This window comes from Telmatherina bonti (assembly GCF_933228915.1).
Source record: "Telmatherina bonti genome assembly, chromosome: 8".
Classification (NCBI taxonomy): domain Eukaryota; kingdom Metazoa; phylum Chordata; class Actinopteri; order Atheriniformes; family Telmatherinidae; genus Telmatherina; species Telmatherina bonti.
The window spans coordinates 28,510,222-28,536,078 of record NC_136626.1 but is presented as its reverse complement, the minus strand read 5'-3'; the positions used below and the strand labels follow the sequence as shown (position 1 = coordinate 28,536,078).

At 38.2% G+C, this 25,857-nt stretch overlaps 1 protein-coding gene across 2 annotated transcripts in view; it reads right to left on the bottom strand.

The window, feature by feature from the left end:
• The window catches only part of ddr2a (discoidin domain receptor tyrosine kinase 2a), a 38,815-nt gene extending 12,980 nt beyond the window's left edge, over nt 1-25,835 (bottom strand). For both annotated transcript variants that reach the window (XM_079244569.1, XM_079244570.1), the window contains exons 1-3: nt 25,778-25,835; nt 25,453-25,636; nt 3,829-3,940 (exon numbers count right to left, since the gene is read on the bottom strand). In XM_079244569.1, the coding sequence (XP_079100695.1) occupies nt 3,829-3,910 (82 nt within the window). In that variant the 5' untranslated portion in view covers nt 3,911-3,940; nt 25,453-25,636; nt 25,778-25,835. The remainder of the gene's footprint in view (nt 1-3,828; nt 3,941-25,452; nt 25,637-25,777) is intronic.
• Between the last annotated feature and the right edge of the window lie 22 nt (nt 25,836-25,857).

The following is a 25,857-nucleotide window of genomic DNA, read 5'->3' as shown; positions in this document are numbered from 1 at the left end:
TATATATATATATATATATATATATATATATATATATATATATATATATATATATATATATATATATATATATATATATTGGGGCAGCTATATATATATATATATATATATTGGGGCAGCTATATATATATATATATATATATATATATATATATATATATATATATATATATATATATATATATATATATATATATATATATATATATATATATATATATATATAGCTGCCCCAATATATATATATATATATATATATAGCTGCCCCAATATATATATATATATATATATATATATATATATATATATATATATATATATATATATATATAGCTGCCCCAATATATATATATATATATATATATATATATATATATATATATATTGGGGCAGCTGTAGCTCAGGAGGAGCTACATATATATATATGGCTCTAGCTCCACTGTAGTAGATGTATGTATATTCATTAAGTCCATATGTGACAAAGAAATGTATTATGATTTTATATCAAATCAAAGATATTTTATTCATCCCAGAGGGGAAATTCAGAGTTCAAGCCAGCTCATCCAAGGTCAGACATACAGACATGTAACATTAATGACAAAAGACTAGTACAGAACCAAGCTTAAGCTTAGGCCCTGCGGTCAGTTTACCGGCGCTGCCTTACAAGATAAGGACAGAGAACAATCACCAGCTGACATTTAGATTTACATGACACATGAAAATGCCCTTAAAGATGTAGATCTTAAGAGAGATCCCTGGAGGGTATTTACTGTAGTACAATTACATTTAATGAGCCCCACAGACATTTGGTCTGAAAGCATAGAAAGTGATATAGTCATACACTGCAGCATTACCAGTTATGAAGAACAAAAAGAAAAATACAAAATATTTAGGGCATTACTGATGGAAATAAGAGTAATTATCACCATCTTTAACCACATCCTACAGAGAGGCAGGGAGAGGGGGATACAGGTTCTCAGTATGTCGTGCCGGATGTGTGACCGCTCGTCCAAATGTTGGTTTTTGCTATGTTTATTTATCTACCCAACCCACTCAGAGGTGACCTCTGGGGCGAACTGTGGGGGCAGTCCAGAGTGCACATTTTGATACACGCACACAAATACAGGTTTACTCCACCACCACCTCTCAGGCTTCACATTTGGCCGCAACATCTAAAAATATCTCCCCAAAAAAGTTGGAAAAATAGTTGCCTTATGTGGTGGCCGAATAAAGATGCTTCTCCCTCACCTCTTGATTTTTACCGCTCCCTGACTACTGAAAGGCAGGCTTGTTCAACCCTGACTCCATATATGCTATAACACACACAGAGATAGATGCTCACACCGCAGCCATGGAAGTTTACATTCACGTACATGTTGCTGATGTGTCTATCATGTAAGGTCAGCTTTGGGTGAAATCTCTTAAATTGGTTGTTTACTTAACTAACGCTTCTGGTTTAACTAGGTGATTGGTCGCCAGTTTGGTCACATGTGACAAATGAAAATTACTACTCAAATGTTAGGTTTTAAAAAAGCGTAAATTCAATATAAAAGATATCACTTAGGGCCATCTAAAGATTAATCCATCTATGGATTGTCCATACCCACCCTAAAGTAGGTCAAGATTGAGCAGGGCTGCAGGGGGGCTGGGGTGTGTCCTCGCGGCTACATGGAGAAAAGCATGGTGCATCCTGGTAAAGTCTGAGACATCCCCTATCACTGTAAACTAAAATGAAATCTCTTCAAAATATCTATATTTAATTTTTAATTTTAGTCCTGGTGTCTGGCAATATTAACACTTTGCAGTAATATAGATACTTACAACGAGTAGAAGTTTGTCTGTATAACAACTTTAAAGGATTTTGATCATATTTAGTGCATAAATAATATTTAATATTAACAGTATTCTGTTTATTTGTCTCGAATTGTAGCTTCTCACTGACAGTTTGACCCCATAATGCATTGCAGAGTGAAAATGAAGCAGTGTTTTCTAGTTGTATAAGTGTTTTCTGCATTCAATTTCTTAATTTACTTATCTGCTCATTCACTGAGGATTTACTATAAACATGCTTCCAGGAAGGAGTCCACACAACACAGCTCCATGATATTTAGCTGTTCCGCCCAGACTTGTGCTGAAGTTCGCCCACTCATAAGTAAAATGGGAAAGACAGGGATGGTATAACTCCATTGCTTGGGAATTTTAAATAGGGGAAAGTTGGCATTACTCTACATCTCAGCTCTGCTAAATCCAGCTATGAATATTTCCAGACTGTGGAAAAATGACCCTCTTCTCAATGCAGCAGAACTAAAGCATTAGACAGAGTTATAGGTGCACACGTCCTGCTTTAATATATCAGAACAGGTTGAGATTTGAGCTTTTGCAACAGTGGAGGCGATTTCTCAATGTAGAACTCTCGCGGTTCAGATTCAAGCTACAAAACTTTGTGTTGAATGCTAAACTTCTTGAACTTTGACCACAATCAGATGCACAAACAGTCCTTTCCATGACTTACGAGTGGTGAGCTCCTGGAATTGCACACCACACACACACACACACACACACACACACACACACACACACACACACACACACACACACACACACAAAAGAAAGACAGAACCTATTTCAATGGACTTTCCTGCTGTCAGAATGTCTGGTATGCATTAGCCACAGACTCCAGATAGCTCCATCCACAGCATGCATGTGTGTGCTGGGTATTTGCATCCAAGCGGAGGTGCTAACACGATCATGCACGCACAATAACAACTCAAGAGAAAACATCTTGTCGTAGTTAAACGCTAAAATATCTTTTTTTAAAAAACATCTGAGAAGATCTTTCATAAATCGCACTGCATTTTGCACAAGGAATCCTCAAAGCCAAAACTTCTCAAAGGTGGCTAAATAGGTCCGAATTGTAGCTATTAACAGATGTATTGGACACAGTCATGAAAGGAACCATGGCTTGCACATATTTCACTTAAACGCCGCCATACTTTATGGTCTCTAGAACACTTTTTACTACACTATCATTTAATTCTTGTAAAACAGACTTTGATTTCGCACAAATAGTGAATCTGGGTAAATCTATGCCTGATGTGATGTGTGATGTGATGTGTTTGCATGATTATATAAATGTAGAAAACAGCTTCTTCTTTAAAAGTTTAAGTTTCTTGGTTTAAAAATGAAATAAGTTTAGTGGGTTGGAGCTGCGCCAACGGATGTAGAAGTGATGAGACTTTTCTTTTTCCACTGGTGCTTTGTTTCCTCCTTTAATGCTGCTCGACAGAGAGAAGTTAGAGAACCCTGTTCATTCGGTTTCAAGCCATCATTCATTACACGTTAGATCTGAGTATATATCAGTCATTATTGTTTCAACAATAAAGAAACCTCAGCCCACTGACAGAAGCTTCGACACTGAAATCATAAACACTAGCCAGCTTGAGGTTTTCCTGGCTAATATCTGCTGTTGTAAAACTCTTCCAGCAGCAACTAGAGCGCTCACTTTTATTTCTATTTTATTTTTTCCGAGTAAATGTTGTCACTCTGCTTCTCTATATAAAAAAAAATGCAATGGTCCCTTTTAATTGACATCACAAAAAACACCTAAATGGAGGGCGCAGAGCTGGAGAAAGGCGTGCATGGTGAGATCAAAGAAGGCAAACCAGAAAGAGGGGGACCACATGGCTCTCACAAAGCACCACTTGTTCCAAAATCTGAATCAATTGCAGTCTGGACTGCCGGCTTGGAGAAGGATCTCTAAGAAAACCCCAAAATTTTTTAAAAGTATTCACTAACTGTTGAGAATGATCTCAGGCTGACATTACACACCTGGGTTGACCTGTGATGTGACGGCTCCTAACAGATGAAGGAGGCTGAGCAGGAGGAAGTGAATGTCTGACAGGTGCTTCATCCCAAATACACGCAGAGGCAGACCTTCAACCTGAAAGTAAAAGGTGGAAACAGCAGGTTATGTAATGTCTGTCAGAAGGTTTCATGTTGTGTGACCACATGGTTAAAATTAAGAAAAGGGGGGAGGGATTCACTGCCTACACATTACATTTTGTACCGACCTCTCTGTATTCATGGGAACCAAACATTCATTAAGAAGAACATGGGAGTTTAATAGGAAGAATGTTTTTAATTTCACTCAGTAAAAGACACAATAATTGCTGCCTAACAGTGGAATTTCCATTTACTAGGCTCTTTATCACTCTGAGAAAAAAAAGCTAATTAAATTCTCCTCTGAAGTGACGTCACAGTATCCACCAAAGGAGACAGAAAAGCTTCGATTTATATGCAATAGAATTTTTATTATTCCATTTTACATAATGCATGCTTACTGTGGGAGCAAATAATGAATTGAAAAAATGAACGAACAAATGCTGGAGAGAAAAAAGGAGACGCTGAGACTTTCAGTCACAGACATGACTTCAGCGGGACAGACGCAGTGCCCACAAGCCACCTCCAACTGACCACTCAGTCCAACAGCAGAGAGAAACCAGTTTCAACTAGTGTCTGCTTACTTTTCATATACGATGATGCTACATTTATATATATATATATGTATATATATATATATATATATATATATATATATATATATATATATATATATATATATATATATATATATATATACATACACATATATATATACACACACATATATATATATATATATATATATATATATATATATATATATATATATGCTTACTTTTCATATACGATGATGCTACATTTATATATATATATATGTATATATATATATATATATATATATATATATATATATATATATATATATATATATACATACACATATATATATACACACATATATATATATATACATACACATATATATATACACACACATATATATATATATATATATATATATATATATATATATATATATATATATATATATATATATATATATATACAGTTGTACTCATATTTATTCATACCCTTGTAAAATAAGCTAAAATTGACTAAAGTAATAATAAATAAAACTTTTATAAAAATCATTATATTATTTTCGAAATTGGTTCAATAGATATATTTTCTTTAAAAGCAAATAAGATAATTCATTACATTTTACATCACTCATAAACTAATATTTTGTTGAACAATCCTTAAATGTTTCCGCTACAGTCAGGTGTTTTCTGTTCCTCTCAGTCAGACTTCTGCACCTGTTGACAGGTATTTTGTCCCACTGTTCAGCAGAAAAGTGCTCTAATTTGTCCAGGACCAATTTGTTTGTTTGTTTTTTCTTTCTTCAACTCAAAATCAATTAATATGATTGTTCATTTTTTGGAGGGTTAGTGTTCACTTGACAAAGGACTTCTTCAGGGTGAATAAGATCACTTTTTTTCCACCATCCTGCATGTTCCCCTGTTGAAATCCCATATAGAACATTTGAAGATGGATGGCAAGAAAAGTTGATAAAAATGGCCATCAGTTTCAGACAGTTGATGCCCTTTGTGAAGACATCTTCACCACTTGCAGCAATGTTCCCTCGAGTCTCCTGGAAACACTTGCGTCAAGCATGCCCAAACAAATTTTTGAAGTGATTAAGTAACAAGAACAGTGGAGCTACTCATTACTGAGTCCTATATCTAAAAGGGAAATTCTAACAAATTTTCAACTGGTCTTAAGATTTTGATCAGGACTGTATATATATATATATATATATATATATATATATATATATATATACATATATAAATCCAGACTAGCCTCTTTCATAATGTGCTTTCACACGTAACCATTGGTTTTCTTTCAGCCATTTCTTGCAACCTTTCATTAACAGCCGTTTCCCACTGAGACTTCTTTACTCGGTTTAATTCCTTGTGCTCTTTCATTACTAATGAAACACAAACACCTGATGGCTTGTGTGCATATGGAAGTAAAAAATATGTTTACCATGAACTGGAGAACATTTGTGTAATGACTGCCTGTACTGTATAGAGGAGGAGAACTGACTTTTAGTTCTACATTTTGAGGCCATCGTTGTGTGTTTGCGTGCTTTTGCCTAATTTGCTGTAAATAGCATATTTATGTGATATATACATTCATTCATTCATTCATTTTCCGAACCGCTTATCCCAATTCAGGGTCGCGGGGAAGCTGGAGCCTATCCCAGCTGGCTTTGGGCGACAGGCAGGGTACACCCTGGACAGCTTGCCAGTCCATCGCAGGATATATATATATATATATATATATATATATATATATATATATATATATATATATATATATATATATATATATATATATATATATATATATATATATATATATATATATATATATATATATGGCCATTTACTGACTATCAGGTAGTCTGCAAAGCTTTCAATTGAAATAATATAGCAGGTGAATTGCAGCTGATAAAGAAACAAGAAAGAAGCAAATGTAGTCCCCAGACAACTTCTCTACTTGAATTTAAACTTTTGATCAAATCTGACGTAAATATCCACTTCTATCACACCTAGAATGGTATCAGAGGTCAATCTATTGAACAAATAAGGAAATTTCAGAGTGAGGCTTAACAAAGCGTGTTAAAATCTGAGACGTACATGATCAATTGGTGATTGTGAAATCCTAAAACTGTAAACCTTCTTCATCTTTCATCCTATAATTGCAACAAAAGACATAATTATTGAGTTCAATTTAAAGGTCACATGCCAGGAGTGAAAGTTACAAAAAGACAAACTCATAATGGCAATCACCTTCCATTAGAAGGCAAAACAACACAACAGACCTGCTATAAAATTCCTTACAAAACTTCTTAAATTAAATTAAATTAAATTAAATTAAATTAAATTAAATTAAATTAAATTAAATTAAATTAATTTTAATTTTAATTTTAATTTTAATTTTAATTTTAATTTTAATTTTAATTTTAATTTTAATTTTATTTATTTAATTTAATTGAATCATTCTTCCTTTTTTAAAATTTTTTTTTATTAAAGATATAAAAAAAAAAGATGTTTTTATTCATGATGAAGTCCTTAAACAACCACAGTTCTGGATGAATAAGCAGTATTCAGCGTAGAAATCTAGACAGATTTCGCGGATGTCAGATGTAGCATTGTTGCATCCTCTGGTTCCAGCTGAGCTGTCAACCTGTATGAAGATAACAGCTGGTATTTTGGCTTCTGCTGCAGTAACATGGGATCATCTGCAGTCCTGGAGAGGAGCACATTGATAGCTCAGGTCTGGAATGTTCTCTTCAGTCTCGTCTTACAGGAGCAAAGCAGGTTAAACTTACTCTTGTCAGTTTTGTCAAGGACTTTTTTTTCCCCCAAAATAACTTTTTTTCTGAGCTAAAAACTAATGTAATTTGCACTGATGTGAGTATGAAGCTGTTCAACTGCACAGAGACTTGCATTAAGGTTTGCCTTCGAGCCTTGCGTCATTAAAAACCTTAGAGTTTACAGAAAACGATGATTAAGTCATGTTGCAAAGAATTTTTTTTTATTTCCAACTCAAGTGAAATAATGGAAATAATGTCTCCTACCAGGAAAAGTATGTCAGGTCTACTGCTAATGAAACAACCTTTCAAATGAGAAAACTGGCAGACACCAGCAGCCTGGCTCTGGTTTGGATAACACCAGTCTGAGGTAAAGTCTGCTCCCAGCCGTCACCATGTCAGCCAGGTGAAGTGGGACTATGAGTGCTTAGCTCACACAGGCAAACCGCTACAAGTGATCCAGGGCAAATACATCTATGAAGGGTCAGAGAAAATAAAGGAGGGAGTGAGAGGAAGTGAGGGCTGAGCGTGAGGAGGTCAAGATGGGGATGAAGAGGGAGTAAGGATGTTGTTTGGAGATTTTGCTTTTAATATCAATATAGGTTACATTATCTTCTGGCAAGACAAATATTTCCTGGTCTCACTGGACCCCCCACGCTGTAAGTGAAAGTTATTTATTGTATGTTTGCTAATCTTGACATTTTGCCAGCATGAACTGAAAGAAAAAAAAATCAATTCTATGATCTCCAACTTTTCAAGGAATCTAACCTTCATGGAAATCTACACCAGAGCAGAGTTCAGTCACATATGTGAAAACAAACTACTGACACATCGAAAAGCTTTCAGAACAGGAACAAAAAATAAACCCGAGGATAAAGTGTAGAAATGAATCAAAACAAGAGCCTTTAAAGTGGAGCAGCGTTTTTTGTTTTTTTTTACTCATTTTAACTCATCCTGTGGAGCATCTCTCATCAAACACCTACATGTGACAGGTTGTTCTGTAAAAGAATCCAAAGTCCACATCGAGAAGGAAAGAAGAATGTAACTGTAGGGATATAATGCAACACAGAGCCGTGGTTGACCTCCTTATCAGGTTCCAGCACTGAGCTTTTCCTGAGTTTTACATGTCTGCTATAACTCATGAGGAAACATTGGCTTATAATCTGTATTTTAACAGAAGTCTTCACTCATCTGTCATGGTGTGAAACATTACTGGTACTTTGTTTAATGTAGGCACAGAAAAGAATAAACTTTTTCTTTTGACACATCTACATGTTTTTTCAATCTGCAAACATCGCAGAGAGATTTCTTGCAATAAGAAATTCAGTTTTTAAGTCATTAAAGAATAAAACATCAGAGACTGTATATCCCATTTCTGCCAACGTTGAGCAAAAATAGTTCAGATCTGGATCTGTATTAACATCTAAAGCTCTTCTCAAGGATGTTTAACAAACTAAAATCTGCTGATCATTTTAAAAGTATTCTTGCAAGGAAACTGTACACAAACTAACCAAGTGGTGGAAGATGTAGGTGTAAAGAATTGGTAGAGTGAAAGGCTTTATTCTTATTTTTTCTTCGTTCTTCTTTTTCTTTCTTTTTTATAGGAAACCATGACCATAAAGAGCCAATGCACCAACAGGACAGTTGAGATTTTTCCTCCCACGTCCAGGACTGCAGAGCAGGTTTGTGTAAAGGAGGAGCTGAGGGAGCTTGGATTCTTTGAAAGCCTGAGGAGCTTCATGAAAACATTTACCTGAGGGGAAATTCTAAAAATAGTCCACCTTCAAGTTTTATTTACATTAATTTTCCAGAAGGTTCCTGGTGTTTTTTTTAAATGATAAGAAAAGCATTAATTTGTCAGCCGAATTAGTGTTGATGTGATGTATTTATTTAATACATTACATTTAAATCCCTTTCACAACTGCGGGGCTCTGTGCCAGCTCCCAAACTTTGAACCAGCCTGTCCAACTGGATTCCAACTTGAACCAAAAAGAAAGTGGGTTATGGCTGGACTCATCTGTATACGCCATACCAAACAAGCAGCATACTTAAAGTAAAGAAGAAAAGCTGGAATAGTAAAGAAAACTTAAGTAAAAGTGGAACTGATGGTGATACATGTCCATCTTTCAAGTGTGTTCATTAACCAGCAAACCAGATAACATGTGCCACAACTAAAGAACATGGGAAGTTTGGAGCCAGAACCAGACAAAGCCAGTTATTTGGCTTTTGACTGCCTAAACACCAGCGCCTTGCTTTCAAAACTGGTTCTACTCAAACACCAACTCTTTGCTGGGCCAGAGTTGGGAATTGGTTTACATTGCTTGCATCAGCAGCTGGGGGCAGGGTCACCTGGCCTTGAAACATGGACCAACATCTTCATACCAGCTGAAAAATGGACTCCAAGAAGCAAGCAGAATTAGTCAAGGAGGAAATTCAGTTTCCTGTTTTTATTGTCGTCCGCAGAGATCCAAGGTAAATTGAACAAATCAGACAAAGTGTTCAAGCAGCTACAACGGGAGATGGCTGCAGCTGGATACAAATGGAGCATCAACCAGCTGGTCAACATATTAAAAAAAGCTTAAAAAAGATTTCAGGGACCACAAAAAGGGAGCCAGGATGCAGCAACAACCCCCAGCTGCAGCCTGGAGAATGGGGGAGGCCTGGATATTGGGTGGAGTTGGATGTCAATTGGGCATGGTTAGGGTTAGTGTTAGTGTCAGGGTAAGGGTTAATCCAATCAAAATGTTGAGGGGGCGGGGTTGGACATCCAGCCCCATCCAATATCCAGCCCCGCCTCATTCTCCCATCTGCAGCCAAGACTCCCTCGGATGCAGTGGCAATGGGCAACCAAAAAGCAACCCACATTTCCTGAACCTGTTCTCTTTTCCTGGTGACCAGCTGGTGAACCAAACAACCTTGAACTATGCCATGGTTGAGCCCACCCTCCTGCCCAAATACGTTTTAGATGATGTAACGACTCACCACTGACTAGACTCTTTTGGACAAAGCCAGAAGCGGTTCTTTGGAAGCACCAGAGTTGAACCAGCTAAGCACTGTCTCTAGCATTAGCACCAAACCAGCACCCTTTCCTCTTTGGTGGAAAGGAACCATGGGTCTCCCACCAATCAAGACAGTAGGTTGACTGCAAACAGGACAAAACTCGTAGAAAATCAGTGCAATCCGTTATGATGTTTCCACAATTATTTATGCAAAGTGAAGTTCTCCCACTTTGGTTCTGGTTAAACTGGGGTGAACTCCTGTTGGTTTTACCAGAAAATTCTGAGACTCTTGAATGGAACCAGAACCAGAACATTGTCTTAAAGCACATAAACAGGCTGCGCAAACTGGTGAGGACGATAACATTGACATCACACAGGTTCCACTGGCCAAGTTAAGATGAAGGTTCCCTTTTACACCCAAGTCCATCATCCCAGTTAGTTATTAGTGCATGGTTACAAGAAAATAGAGTGTTTTGGGATCTGTATTATTTATGCCTCTAGAGCGCAGAAGAACAGCAACATATCCGTTTGTCATGTCAAACTAGGATAGTGGCTGTTTTGGTTTCTAATTCTGACCAAAGCTAAGTAAAGGTTACAAACAAAGCAACAAAAATTGTTAAAAGTTCTAAATGAGGCACAAAATCAAAGTCTTATAACTAAAGGTTTAGTTTTTTATTTTACTGCCACCTTCCTCCTGGAATTTGACATGCATGATAATCACCACAAACAACAAGAAAAGCCATTCTGAAGAGCATGAAGAAATAGATTAAATATCATTTCTATCTCACAGACTGCTGGGAAACCTTGCTGGCTGTTACATCCTCAGCAAGGATCAAATATAAAAACAGAAACCACATGTGGAAAATGCTCCTGAAGGTGGTGGCAACACTACTTCTAGCAGTGGGAATTATGGCATGTCCTTTTTTACCTTTAACAGCATCTCAGCAAGTGTCAGCTTCCCACATTGCTTTGTACAGATAAAGTCAGATATTTGGCCAAAGCACCACGTCACTGCACCAGTGACAGCCCCCATTTAACAGGAAGAACAGTATTTAACGGCAAACGACAATGGAAAGTGCGCAGAGTCTATTGTATCCACTTGGAGCAGAATGTTTTTGAATGGAACAACTATTGAGTTGAATTTCTGTTTTTGGGGAGGTGGGGGGAGTCTGTTCCTCATAAATATCAGGTCCCTCCAGGCTAGTTCAGGAAGTGGTGAAGGACAGATACTCCCCTCAGAAACCCTCAAGCCCACAGAAAGAAAAACGCACACAGTGTACCTTCAAATTTACATCAGCTATGCTGAAGATAAACTGATGAGTTTCCAAACTTGGAGAATTTGCAGGCATAACTCACAATTCAGGCCAGAATATCAAAACTCACACCGATGGGCAGCTCTAAAATAACACCCATGCATTGACTGAGAACTCAGTGCCAAGTCCTCCTGCTGAACGCTCACACACTGCAAACAGGACGGGGATTTTATTTTGTTTTCCCAGGTTTTTGTGTTTGTACAAATGATCAGAATTTCTTGGGAGTGACAGGCTAAGCACACAGAGCAGTGGTGGTGCACCACCAGGTCCTGCAGCCTGGGAAAGCCTGTAAAGTCAACACACAGGTTTACTTGGCCCTTCTCCTTTCCTCTGTCTCTCACATGCACACGCAAACACGCACCAGCGTCAATAGTTGGGGTTTAACACGAGGCCTTGTGGGAGAGGAAGTAGCCAGCAGAGGCTCGCAGGACTGAGAGAAACTGAAAACTTCACCCCTGAAAACATCTGCAGATATCAGGCCACGAACAAAGAGGAGGGATGAGACACATACACGATGTGATGCAGCTGCCAAGAACACTTTCTGAGCTTTCATAATCTCTGCAACGCAGGCCATAATTTCATGTTGATCCAGATGTGAACTATGGTTACACTCATTTCACTAAACTAGAATGTGAACGTGACAGATTAACATTCAGATTAGATATAAAAACATCTCAGGTTGGATTCGCTAAGACTTATGCTGTTTGTTATAGGTGTGGAAAAATGGTGTTGGTCGATGTTAATTGTTGATGCCATCCATCTATCCATCTTCTGCCGCTTATCTGGGGTCGGGTCGCGGGGGCAGCAGTGATGCCCAGACTTCCCTCTCCCCAGCCACATTTACCAACCCTGCGGGGGGGATCCTGAGGTGTTCCCAGGCCAGCCAAGAGACATAATCCCTCCAGTGTGTCCTGGGTCTTCCCCGGGGTCTCCTCCCAGAGGACATGCCTGGAACACCTCACCAGGAAGACGTCCAGGAGGCATCCTGACCAGATGCCCTAGCCACCTCAACTTGTTCCTCTCGATGTGGAGGAGCAGCAGCTCTACTCTGAGCCCCTCCCGGATGACCGAGCTCCTCACCCTGAGGGAGAGCCCGGCCACCCTGCGGAGGAAACTCGTTTCAGGACAGTTCAGGACCGCGCCCCTGGTACAAAACGTTGTCCACTGGGCTTTAACAAGGAAATTCTAATCTATAGTTGTGTATAAAACAAAATAAGCAATACCACAATTTAATCACAAATGACTCAGCAGCAGTTTCCAATTATCTATGTTCTGCAAATGTTGTGTGTCTGTATTTTTCCTTTTTTCTGCTGATTATTTTGTGTATTTGATCTTCTTGGTATGATCAAACCTATGCAAAAGTAAAGTTGTTCCGTTATTGTGTACTAGGATATGCATGTGAAACATATGTGTATGTTTTTATCCTATTCTGTTTTATTCTTTACAAATAAGGAAGAAAACAAAGCTAAAATAATTTATGCCACAGCCTTTAAGCAAGCCACATACATCTGTGTCTATGTCCTGCTGGCTCAGGGTCTGATTGCTATGTAGCGTACTTACATATGCACCATGACTATCCATATGTGTTTTTCTGTTATACAATCTTGATTCACACTTCTGGTTCTAATATCCCTTCACACATGTTTTATTTCTGCTGGGAAGCTTGAAATCCAAATCACATTTCCCAATCAGACCCAGGTGAAGCAATGTAAACACACAGCAGTAAAACCTGAGCAGAAACAGGGCCGAAGCTCCCCCCAACACCACCACCTGCACACACACACATATACACACGTACATGTAATTATAGTTTCATGCTGAACGATAAATCCTCACAGGGAAAAAACCCCAGAGTGAACAAGGCATCTTAGGACATATGTTTCAGTCTATTTCAGGCTCTCCTGTTCCACATATACACTTGTGATCTTAAAGCCTCCACAACAGATTTTGAACATTGCTCCATGACACTAGATTAATACAAGGTTGTGGCTTATACTGACCAGTTAAGAGCTCAGTGGTCAAACTTTACCCACCAACATGTTGCATGAAACAGTCTGGATTATGTCTGGATACTGTATGCTGACATGCGACTTAAAGGTGGAATCCAAGAAACATGATACAGGATACATGCTGAGAAGGTGTAATGGGATATGTCATGCCTTCCTCAGGGAGAGACAGTCTGAAACAGGACGACATCTGGAATATCCCACTGATACTTCTGTTGTAGCAAAACAAGACAGTCAAGAAAATTTTGTGCACTGATTTATCCGCAAGGTATTAATTTGATTTTTTTTTATGATAAAGGGAGTGAAAATTAACACAAGGAGAAAAAAACCTGAAAGCATTTTATAATATTGTTATCAAAGGACTGATCAGCATTTACAGGCCAAGATGTCCACATCTGAAGAGGTCTGGGGGGTTTATTGTTTGAAAACAGGAGGCAAACACACACGGGCATATTGATTCTCTGAAGGTGATACAAGCTGTGTCTCAATTCAGGGTCTACACACTTCCAAGTGCGCTTACTGCCAGTGAAATGAGACAGCCTACCAAGTTTACGAGAATTACCCATAGCGCTCCAGTCCTCCGTTGCCTAGCAATTATATATGCCAAGATTATCTAATTACTGATCCCATTCTTCCACAAAAAACACCAAAATATTTTTAAAATGACAGAAAATGGTGCCTGTACTTTTAATTTTATTTATTTTCATTTACTTTTGTGTCTAAATGACAAACATGAGGAGGAGGCGGAGCAGACGAGCTCTCTGGCTAACAGCTCATCCTGCCAAGCTGACATTAACTTCAGTGAAAAATAATCCTTGTTAGACGCATATCCTCAGTATTCATACCCTCCCATTAAGTAAGAGAAAAACAGCTGCCTGGGAAATAAGCTGAAATTGACAAAATTAATAAAAAAAAGTTTCATGAAAATCATGACATTATTCTGGTTCAACAGACTCCTCCCTGAGCCGCCATCTTATCATGGTTCAGGGGTTTGTGTGTCCTGAAGATCCTAGGAGCTATGTTGTCGGGGGCTTAATGCCCCTGGTGGGGTCAACCATGGCAAACCGGTCTCTAGGGGAGGGACCGAAGTGAGTGCAGCTCAAAAACCCATATGATGACAATGATCATGGGCGGAAATGTTCCCTTGACGTCACCGGGGCCCCCCTCTGGAGCCAGGCCGGAGGGTGGGGCACCAGAGCAAGCGTCTGGTGGCCAGACCTTTGCCTGCAGGGGCCCGATCAGGCTCAGCCCGAAAGGGTTACATGGGCCCCACCTCCCGTGGACTCACCATCTGCGGGAGGAGCCGTAGGGGTCGAGTGCAATATGAGTTGGGTGGCAGCAAGAGGCGGGGACCCTGGCGGTCCGATCCTCGGTTGCAGAAACTGGCTCTAGAGATGTGGAACATCACCTCTCTGGTGGGGAAGGAGCCTGAGTTTGTGCACGATGTTGAGCGGTTCTAGCTAGATATAGTTGGACTCACCTCGACGCATGGCTTGGGCTCTGGAACCAGCCCCCTCGAGAGGGGCTGGACTTTCTTCCACTTCTCCTCCCTCCCTCTCTCCCTCAGCACTGTAACACATAAAAACCAGCTCTCGCTGCCTAACTGGTTTCTGCTCCATTGTCAAACTAGGAGATCCTGTTTCTGAATCCGACCTTGTCACAGACGTATTGGGAAATAAAATCAGCTTTGATCCTTTAAATATTCTACAGCTTTAGTCCTTTATTACAAATATTATATGTCCATATCAGACAATCAAAACAAAGTTAAATATCACGATACTGAGGAGCTCATGCAAAGCAATTTCTTTTACTTCTGTGAGTTTAAGGCAAAAAAAAAAAAACCTGATGTGATACTTTTATTATTTTTTTGTCACTTCCATGATTTCTCTGTCACATCTGTCACACATTTGTTAACCACCATGATTCAAAGATGAGGATGATGATGTTGTTGTTAGTGATATTGTCTTTTTATGTTTGCTTATTTAATATAAAGTTTACCTCTAGGTCCTTTTAGTTTGAGTTAATTAATCTTATATTATTTTGTATTTTAATTATTTTCATTATCATTTAAAAAAATATGTATATCCTATCCTATTTTTATTCAATTTACTCTGATGTATTCTTTATCATTTTATCAGCATTTATTTAATGTATTATTTATTCATGAGTTTTATTTAAATTTAATCAATATATATTTTCAATAAATACACAATGTAAAGTCATATAATTTTCCTTTAATGGGGCAAAAAGTATCGATATTGATATCAATATTGATATTGATGAAAAAGTACATTGTATAAATTAATGCCACTATATCTAATGGAAATTTGATGGCATCCGAAGCTAATTTCATTAAAGTATCATGTATCATTTCCTGGAAAATATGATGTCAGTTGGAATTTGATGGCAGCAACAAATCTGAAAAAGCCGACACAAGGTGATGTTCAGTATTGTGTAGCACCCCTTTTTCTTTTGAAAAAGTATCTATAAATGACTGGAAAGTGAGGAAACCAGTTGCTGGAGTTTTAGGAGAGGAATATTCACCTATTCTGGTCTGATTCTGGATTTTAACTCCTCTCTCTTTCTTTGTTACGGAAATTTTCATTTCCAGCTGCAAAATGTTTGCTATCGGTGAAAGTCCGGGCAGCAGGCAGATCAGTTCAGCATCTGGAGTCTCCTCCTGTGAAGCCCAGCTGTTGCGATAGATGCAGTACGTGGTCTAGAGTTGTCTTTCTCACATATGCAAGGCCTTTCCTGAGAGAGATGTTGTTTGGATGGGAGCAGATGTGTAAATAACCTCTATGTTCTTTCCAGCATTGATAACGGCTTCACAGATAAGATGATGAAGAAATGTGATTCAGAAAATTTGTCATTTCCCAGCCTTTTGTCACCCCTATTACAACTTTTTCATGTGTTGCTGATATCAAATTCAAAATGAACTCATATTTTCTATGAAATGGTTAGACGTCTCAGTTTCGACATCTTGTTTTCATTGCTCAACATACCAGTTTTTGGGAATCGGGATTGTAAATTATGAAACTAAATGGTTAAGGTTAGGGACTATAAAACACATGGTGAGGAAAACATTATGGCTTACAACTACTCTTACAATGTACCACATCAAAATGTCCTGTTTATTTACCGAGTGAAGACTCCTCTTCCTCTGCAAAACGCACAAAAAAGTTTGAAACACACATCAAACATCCCAATAAAATATGTCACATTGAAAGTCAAGCTTCGGAGCATGAAAAGAAAAGAAAAACTACGGGAATGATGTATTTCCACACTTATATGATGAGTCTTGTTTCACTGACCCTCAACGTTTTGCTGTGAGAGCATACTGACAGCCTGAGGACATGACCTTTTCAAACAGGTGCTTCTAATCGACCAGCTGGCATCTGGAAGCCTACAGGGAAAGAAACTTGAGGCCTGCTTTCTTAATCAGTAAAAGTCCACATGGAAAATCTATTTAACTACTTTGACAAAAGTTTAAACTTCTAGATTCAAAAGATTCAGAAGACTTTTATTGTCAATTCACTGCACATATAGGACATACAGATGAACCGAGATACTGTTTCTCTTTCTCTCCTTGGTGTTGAATAAGGTAAGAGTAAAGCAAAAAATACAATACAAAACAAACAGTAAGATAAGAAAAAGAAGTAAAATAAAGCAAAATAAACAAAAGCAAAAGCCAAAGAAGCAAAAAAAAAAAAAGTCATATGTGCGAGGTTGTGTTGTCCTGTGTCGGGGGCAGGGGGTTAGGATGACGGTGGTGAGGATATCTTGGAGGTAAGGTTTCACTGGGGTTAGGGTGGATTGAGTTCAGCATCTTAAACACCTGATGGATGAAGCTATATGATAACCTTGTAGAGCGGGCTGGGAGGCTCTGGAACCTCTCCCTGAAGGCAGGAAGCGGAAGTAGGGGTGTAAGGGGTGGGAGTCATCGGCAGCGATGCTGGGAGCTGGTGCCACCGATTGTGAATATTGCGCAACAGCAGTGACTGTGTGTGTTTGTGATGTAAGGCTTCAAATCATTGACTACAGATCCATTTTCCAGGCTCAGGATTTCATAGCTACACTGTTAGATTGGGGAAAAACAGCTTCACGAGCCAAGAAAGTTCTTTTTTTCCACCTCCCCTGTTAAAGCAGAACACCATCCGCTGCACTCCGGGGTATATCACAGACTTTTAGTCCCTTCAGGCCATTCACTTACAACAGGTTTTTCATAAAGGAACCCGTCACGTCTATTTACAGCTTTCTATTTTCTTACATAAATCCACTAGTGTAGTTTTTCATCATCTGCAGTTTGAAAATAATTAATTTAGTCTTAATCTGGTTGTTTATGCCAGCCCTAAGTTCATCCTCTTAAAAAAAAAACAAAAAACAATTTATTACAGCTTTGGGTCTTTAAAGAGAAGCCTTCCATATGACTTTGTACATGTCTGAGACTGAAACCAGTCCAAATTGGGAAGCATGGACTACTTGGCTGATTTAAAAAATGGATGAAAATGTCCAGTTAGCGTCTGTATTTGCCATACTTGAATTATGTTTATGAAGACGCTAATAGTTTGACATCTGGGGCACATTATGTCAAAGGTAATGGGCCATGTCAAGAGGATAAGGAATACACAGATGTATTAGAATGCACAGTTTTAGCATAATTCAATAAAGATTGAAGCCTGAGCTACTGGCTCAAACAATTATTTTTTAGGAGTTTATGACATTATTCTGAATTTTAGAGAATTTTTAATCATATTAACTGCAAACTTGGGCAGATTTTTGCACTATGTTGCCCCCAAGCAAAAGCAAATTCAGCATCCATCCTGCATCCTGTCTCTTCTCTGAGCTCTCTTTTGACAGTAAAAGTCAGTCTGATGTTGACTTTTTTCTTATCTCATGCTCTGTAAATGTCTCCCTTTCTTTTCCTCTTTTATTCCAATATTGATTCTTTACTGAATCTGCTGCCATGGTGAATGTCCAAAATGTCAAGTGTGTTTATACCCAGCTGCTGGCGTGTGACATGTCAAGCAAAATGCAACTGTCACATGATGCTCTGGGATTGAACCCAACGTTGTGAAGAGCAGTGTCTCAGCCCTGGAACACTTTAGAGCAATGACAGCTCCATGAATGTACATTGTAAATGTTAGCGTTTCAACAAACAAGTCTTTACTTTGGCAGTTTTAAGGTTGGAGAGTTATGTGCACAAAAAAAAGAAATGTTTGTACAGCTGCCAGAATACTTTTTTATGATTTACTTACTTACATACATGCTTTAACATTTTACTTTCCTGTTTTTTTCAAATGTAACTTTTTCCCCCCTAAACTTAGCTGGAGTCATCCAGCTAAGAGTAAACAGAAAATACAGTTCTGTTGGATCAGCACAAATAATTCATATTATTGTACTATTTCAAAAAGTAGATGTAATTACCCTTTCCAATTAAATACCTCATACTACTACTGTATTTTTGTAAATCACTTAAGAAAATGAAGTAAAATCCTTGGTCAATATGTTTAATTTACCCTTATAATTCCATTTGTACTGATTCTTGGTAATGTCAAGTATTTGATATTAGTATTAAAATAATGGAAATTATTTCCATAATTTTCTAATATTCGGCTCACAAGTTTACTTTTTTTTAGAGTGGATATTCTGCGTAAAAATCGTGATTTAAACTTTTGAGACAAAGTATTTACTACATTGGACACTTAATTAAAGGCTGTTTCCTAGTATTGGCTGCACAGAGGCGTATAGTTTAGCACTGTGACCTCAGAGCAGGTCGCTGGTTCAATCCTCAGCTGGGGGGGGCTCAAAATGGTGGCCTGTCTGTGTGGAATTTGCATGTTCTCTGTGTGTGTGTGGGTTCTCTTTGGGTTCTCCGGCTTCCTCCCACCCTCCAAAGACATGCATGCTGGTTCCTCTAAATTGTCCCAGGAGTAAGCGTGAGCGTGAGTGGTTGTTTGCCTTTCTGCGACGGCCCAGTTGATAGACTGAGTGTACCCTGCCTCTTGCCCACTGATAACTGGGAAAAGATCCAGCTCCTCCGCGACCCTTAATCACTCTAAGAGGTTCAGTTAATGAATGAATGAATAAAGTTTTTTTGTTTAACAGAAATATTTTTAAAAAATATCTAAATTATATGAAGTCAAATAGCATAAAAAATCACCCTACCTACATACATCAGAATAGAACGAAAATGTATGTATGTATGTATGTATGTATGTATGTATGTATATATATATATATATATATATATATATATATATATATATATATATATATATATATATATATATATATATATATATATATATATGAAAAAAGTGACCTCTTATAAAATGTACAACTACAAAATTGTGTTTTATTTAATAAAAACCACGAGTTAACCATAGGATAATGTAACAGACACCCAGTTTTAATTGTTTATTTGTATTGTATTGTTTCAAAACTTAAAATCTTATTTTTTGCCTCCAGTAGTTTCAGTTTATGATAAAATTCAAGACAGCTAACAAAAAACACAGACGGCAGTAAGAAGGAGAAAAAGCTGTCCGTACAGAGATGAATGTTCACACGTCCTTCAGTTTGTCATTGTACAGAGCAGCAGCCTGCAGCAACTCATGACACTTTTCTTTGATGTGGAACATCTGCAAGAGCCTGTAATCAGAGAGGACATGGAGGAACCTTGAGACAGCGAGGTGGGAGGACAGATAATGAGCATCAGACAAACAAAAAAGCGGTTGCCACGTGTAAACAGGAGTGGGAGGATGACAGAGAAAAACAAAGGCCACATGTACAGAGAGGAGGATTCAGAAGCTCACTATGTGTTAATGAGTTTTTATATGACAAATACTTCTTCATTATTTCATGTTATATGATTTTTGCCCTCTATAAGGGTGTTTGTCACTCTGCTTAACCCTTTAAAGTCAAACGTATCATATTTGATACATACAGTTTCAGACACTTTGCATCACTTTATGGCAGAAACTTTACTCAAAACTCAAAACTGTTATCTGATATGGGTCTCCTGCAACCTGGTGGATACCAAAAAGCAGAGGAGTAGACATCAATCATTTTGATCTATTGCATGGTAATAAATGGTATAAATACAAGAAAAAACTAATTGTTTATTTTTCTTCAGACTTTTATGAAGGGCCAAATAAAGACTTTAATTAAAAATGGACTTTTATTGTCCTTAGATTGAGCTTCAAAGTGTTAAAGAAAATCATATTTTAATTTCAGCGTGTGAGATGAAATATGTCATTTTTGTTGTCACTATAGCTAAATCATCTTGAGTTTTCTTTTTTAAACTGGACCTCATGTCAGAGTAAGGCAAGTAAATCAGAACAGAAAAACCAAGGAGAAAAACAGAGTCCTGCAGGATACGTGTAACCTTATCCCTCTCAGACTGAAGGTGATGAGAGGGGTGTTGTATGGGCAGGGTCTGAGCTCAATCACACGTGGGAGGCAAAGCCAACAGAGCAGTATTTTAGTCATGATGTTCCCTGAAATGGCTCTATTTATACCAAATTACAGCATGCACCTCAGCTGGAGAGGGAGCTGCTGGTTTTTTGCTTGCCAGAAGCATTGATTTGCAAACATTTCCAATCAGACAACGTCAGTGTCAAGTTACAGCTAAGCTGAGTAAGTCCCGGGTGCTTTTCATGCAGCGCTCTGACTGTGGGGGTGAAATTACAGCCTTTTCTGCGGTCTCTGATTGGGGTCTATAAGAGAGGTTGTCAGTCAGCGTTTGAGTTGCGGAGGGAGGGGTTGCTAATTGAAACGACATGTCAGAAAAGCGTTGTGATGATGTGCATCTCATGATCAATTCAATCTGAGTGTTTGTGTTTTAGCCTGTACTGTTTCTGCTTGAACATATTTTGTTTTTTAATCTATTTTTCTTTCATAATCACTTCTCTGATAGAGCCGCTCTGACAATGAAATCACGTCCACTGATAATCCACATTAATAAGAGGACAACAAAGAGTCTCCACACCCACATATTATATAGACATAAATCCTCAATTTGTGGTCAAGTTGTGTAATTCCACATTTTTTTCTCCACAATTTCCTTTGTCTTTTTGTTCCCCTGTTTCTGCTTTGTTCATTTATTTAAAAAAAAAAAAAAAGAAAAAAAAAAGAAAAGAAAAAAAAGGCCTGAGCTTGGTTTAAATAGAGGAAACAGAGAAGATGCGGTCCCGTCTGTGTCACGGCGCTCTGCTGCTTTTTGAAAAGCCATTACTGCTGCACGTCTCCAATCTTCCACTTCAGTGTTGTTTTTCCACTGAATGTGAGCTCGAGTTTAAAACCCCAGTGCAGTTGTAAAGAGATGATATTAAAACAAACACACAGGAATTTTCTCAACGATATACCTTCCATCCAGGCTAACTCAGTATCCATCTTGTATCTACCTGTACTGTGAATGGTCTAGCCAGAAAAAGACAGTCTTATCTTGACTCATGTCTTATCTCTTGTAGTGTCATTTTGTCTCTTTCTTTTCCTCACTTCTTTCCATGAAAGTTTTGTGTTTTCTTTGCTGAGTCAGCCCCACAGAGTGCGTTAAAAGCAGACTGTGTGTTATTAACCGTTTGCTAGCGTGTGACGTGGTTCCCAAAGCGGAGCTCTGCTGCAACATCACGCGGCGTCCTGGAAGAAAAAGATGTTTACAGTTTCTCAGTATCAGGATGCTGCTGGGCAGTGGCAGCTTCAGAAATGTAAATAATAAATCAACCGAGCCCAGAAGGCAGAGTTTTAAGGTCAGAAAGTTGCACTGAAGAAAACTTTGTGGTCGCTTTCTCGGACACCTTATTAGAAAGAGTGGAAAATATGGAGGTGGCAACTGATAGTCCTGGAGTAAACAGCTGGGATGTCTGACTTCTTGTGGCATTTTTTTCAGTCATATAGGTTCTTTTACTGGCCATCTGGATTCCAGTGAGATTTTTTATATTACAATCATGAGCTTTGCTTAAAGCCCCTGTGGCCAACATACATGACTGTGATCCATGAAGTGGAAAGGGAGTTCTGCTGCAGCTGATTGAGAGGATAAAATACTGGCTTGCTCTGTCTGGATAGCTGATATAATCTTGCACTAACCAAGCCAACTGGGTCAGCTGTACATTTTCTTTTTGCAGGGTGAACAAGGTACAACCAAGCTCTGACTCTAAAACTAACCTCTATCTCCTTTTTCACAATCCAGTCAAGTAACAAAAGAGCCTATTTGACTCTGCTCAGTCTGGTTTCTCTCTTAATGTTTGCTGGTATCAATCATGACAAACCTCCAATGGTAAAAGAGGATCTCTGAGAAACAGCTTAGTTTAAGTGAATCTGGAGGTTTGGATTGCAAAATGTGAGGCTGTTTTACGCCATCCGTGTGCATGGATGATATATAAGGATGAACTCAAACGCAAGAATCTGTTTTCCAAGAGACTGAATAAACTTCTCGATACAACTTTTTCTTTAGGAACACTTTGTGATGTTGCAGCTTAATTTCACTTTACACAGAAAATAGAAGAACACTGGCTGTTTTGAACACGCACTGTGGCTGATTCAGCTAAGAAACACATGAAGACAGAAAAAGAAAAGCAAAAGAGGAGAGTGCAAGAAATAGAACAAGTCCAGAGTAAACTCTTTTACAGGCTAAAGAGAGCTAACAGTACAGGTAATAAGATAGATGCTGAATTAGCCGACATCACTGAGAAAACTGCAGAAGTTCTATCATTCCCCTTTAAACCATGTTTTTTGTTATGCCCAGCATTTGAAGAAAAACCCAAAAAAGACCAACAAAACCACATGAATTCAGCTGATTGTAACTTGCAGCAAATACTTTTGCTTCATTCAGGGATGACATTCATGTTGAAGATGATATAGATCAAGTTCCTATGTTGTAGAGGAGGCGCAATAGCACCAACCTAAAGGTAAGTGTATTGATTCCTGGCTTCCTCTCACATCCTTAAGAGTCCTTTTGATAAGGCATGTGTATATATGGATACAGTATACAGTTCCTTATCTAAGGTTTAGGCATGCTTTTCATATGAAATCTAATGGAAAAAGTGTATCCAAACCTTTGAGAGTGTAGTTAAAGAAAGTCATTTGGATCTAAATAAAAGTGATAAATGAGTAATTGTGGGTGAAAGTGACATGAAGTGTACAAAGTATTTGAGTGACAAACAAAATTACTAGAAAAGAGTCAAAGAATCTAAGCCATGACGGAGTCAAACAGCTGATTATTGTTTATTTACAGTAAGCACATGTGCAAATGCACTAAAAAACAAACTATAAACATCAGTATCCATAGTTTCATTAGTGAAAACAATGCATGACTTGTCATGGAGGAATTTAATCCCAACTGCTTTCAATAAAGTTTTTCCGTGCTTATATTTGCTTTGCTGTAGAAACTCATCTAAAGCATTGGATAGCCGAAGATATCGGGGAGCTGAACTGACAGCTTATCTTTCTTACAGATAACAAAAGGTCTAAGCCACCGCAAAGCTCAACTTTTTTAGAAAATGTCATGCATGAACTTGGATCTAAACTTTGAAAATATTCATATGGAAGTATGAAATCGTCTTTGCATGATATTCACTGGTTTCACCATTCACCACTTTGTTCTCCAGAAAATGTGAGCCTGCAAAAACCATGTGGTTAAATAACTATCTAAAGCTGCTTCAGCCAGTCACATCATGGCATTTGTTGAAAATAACAAGTCATCTGGTGAGTCCAGTTAGAAATTAATTGAGTGCACAAAAAAAAAAAAAACAATTAAAAAAATACTTATGGTGAAGTTTCTTTTCAGGTTTACTAACAAAGGCTTGATGTTTCTGTTGGCTGTTGCTCATACGGAGGGTTTATTATCACTAAAAACAGAGCATCTGTGTCGCTCACATATTTAATTCAGATACACATAGTCAGCAAAAGCAGCACAGGATCAGCTTCAGCTTGGTTTTCCTGTAACAATAATTCCATTGATCCAAGCTGTCTCCTCGGTCTGCTGTCGACTGTTCAGGCCGTTGAGCGACACAGTTCAAATGTCAAAGCTGTGAGCTCATGCATATCTTCTAGGTAGAAAAGAGTGCTCTGTGTGGACATAGTTTACCTACATACCACAAGAGGATACCTACATACCAGCTCTACGTAACACCTACATAACACTGAAAATCACACACTGACATAAAGAGCCGTGACTTCAGGGCTTCAGAGTTTTAGCTGAGACAGTCGTGCAAATTTTCCAAAGTATTCTTGAAACAGGCACAATGAAAGCAAACTAAGGTGCAAGGCATTCGAACAGGATGCACTTTACTGCAAGGTTTGTTGTCTTTAAAAAGAAACACAGGTGCCATGCTGCACAATAGAGAGATATAGATCATGTTGAAAATAATCAATCAGATTCAAGAATTATGTTTAAAATGTATGTTTCTGAAAGTTTGAGAGATTGACTTTGTTGCATTTACAGAGTTAAATTGAATTAACAGATGGAGAGACCTGAGTGGTCAGGAGAAGTTTCTATCATCTACATCCTTGTCTTCCATGCTGAATTGGAAAGGAAATTAAAGAGAAGATATTAGCCTTAATCACATGTGTGACATCAACAGCTTATTGAAACGGTATGCAATGACTTTTGTAAACAGCCACATCTGCGGCAGAGGAGATCTTGAATCTGGCACTCCATCATCCCCCTCTGTTGCCATCTGCCTTGCAAAAAGCCAGACACTTCACTCAGAAAGTACACAGAGTTCAAAAAAGCATTCAGAAGTCCCAAAATAAAGCATAACAAGAAAACTTTAACGTTCTGGTGAGAGATTGACGTCTGAAAGCCTGAACAAAGGGAAAGATGAAGTGGTTAAGGTGAAAAAGCAGAAAATAAATAAAAGATGACTTACTTCTGAGATGTATTCTTTGTATTTTTTCCCTTTTTAGACCATTTGTCCACAGATGATTTTAGATAATTCCAGTGAGGGTCCGACAGCAGGGTTGTCACAATCCCAGCCTTCCAGTCTTTCTGCTCCCAGTCCTTCAGCTGCCTTCACCAGGACTCACTGGGCTGATGTAAGACACCCCTACACACTGGGAAAAAAAGGCAGGCAAAGGAGAGAGAGGGGGGGGGGGGGGGGGGGGGAGCAGAAAAAAGAGAAAAAAAAGCCCTCTCACATTCTGTGGATTCTTGGGATTATGCCAAAGACCCAGAATTCCTCATGCCACACATACGGTTTCAATTAAGACCGAATCCAACGCTCAATCACAAAACTTTCTTCCTCCTGAAAAGAGTCTTTCTTTTGACAGCTTCA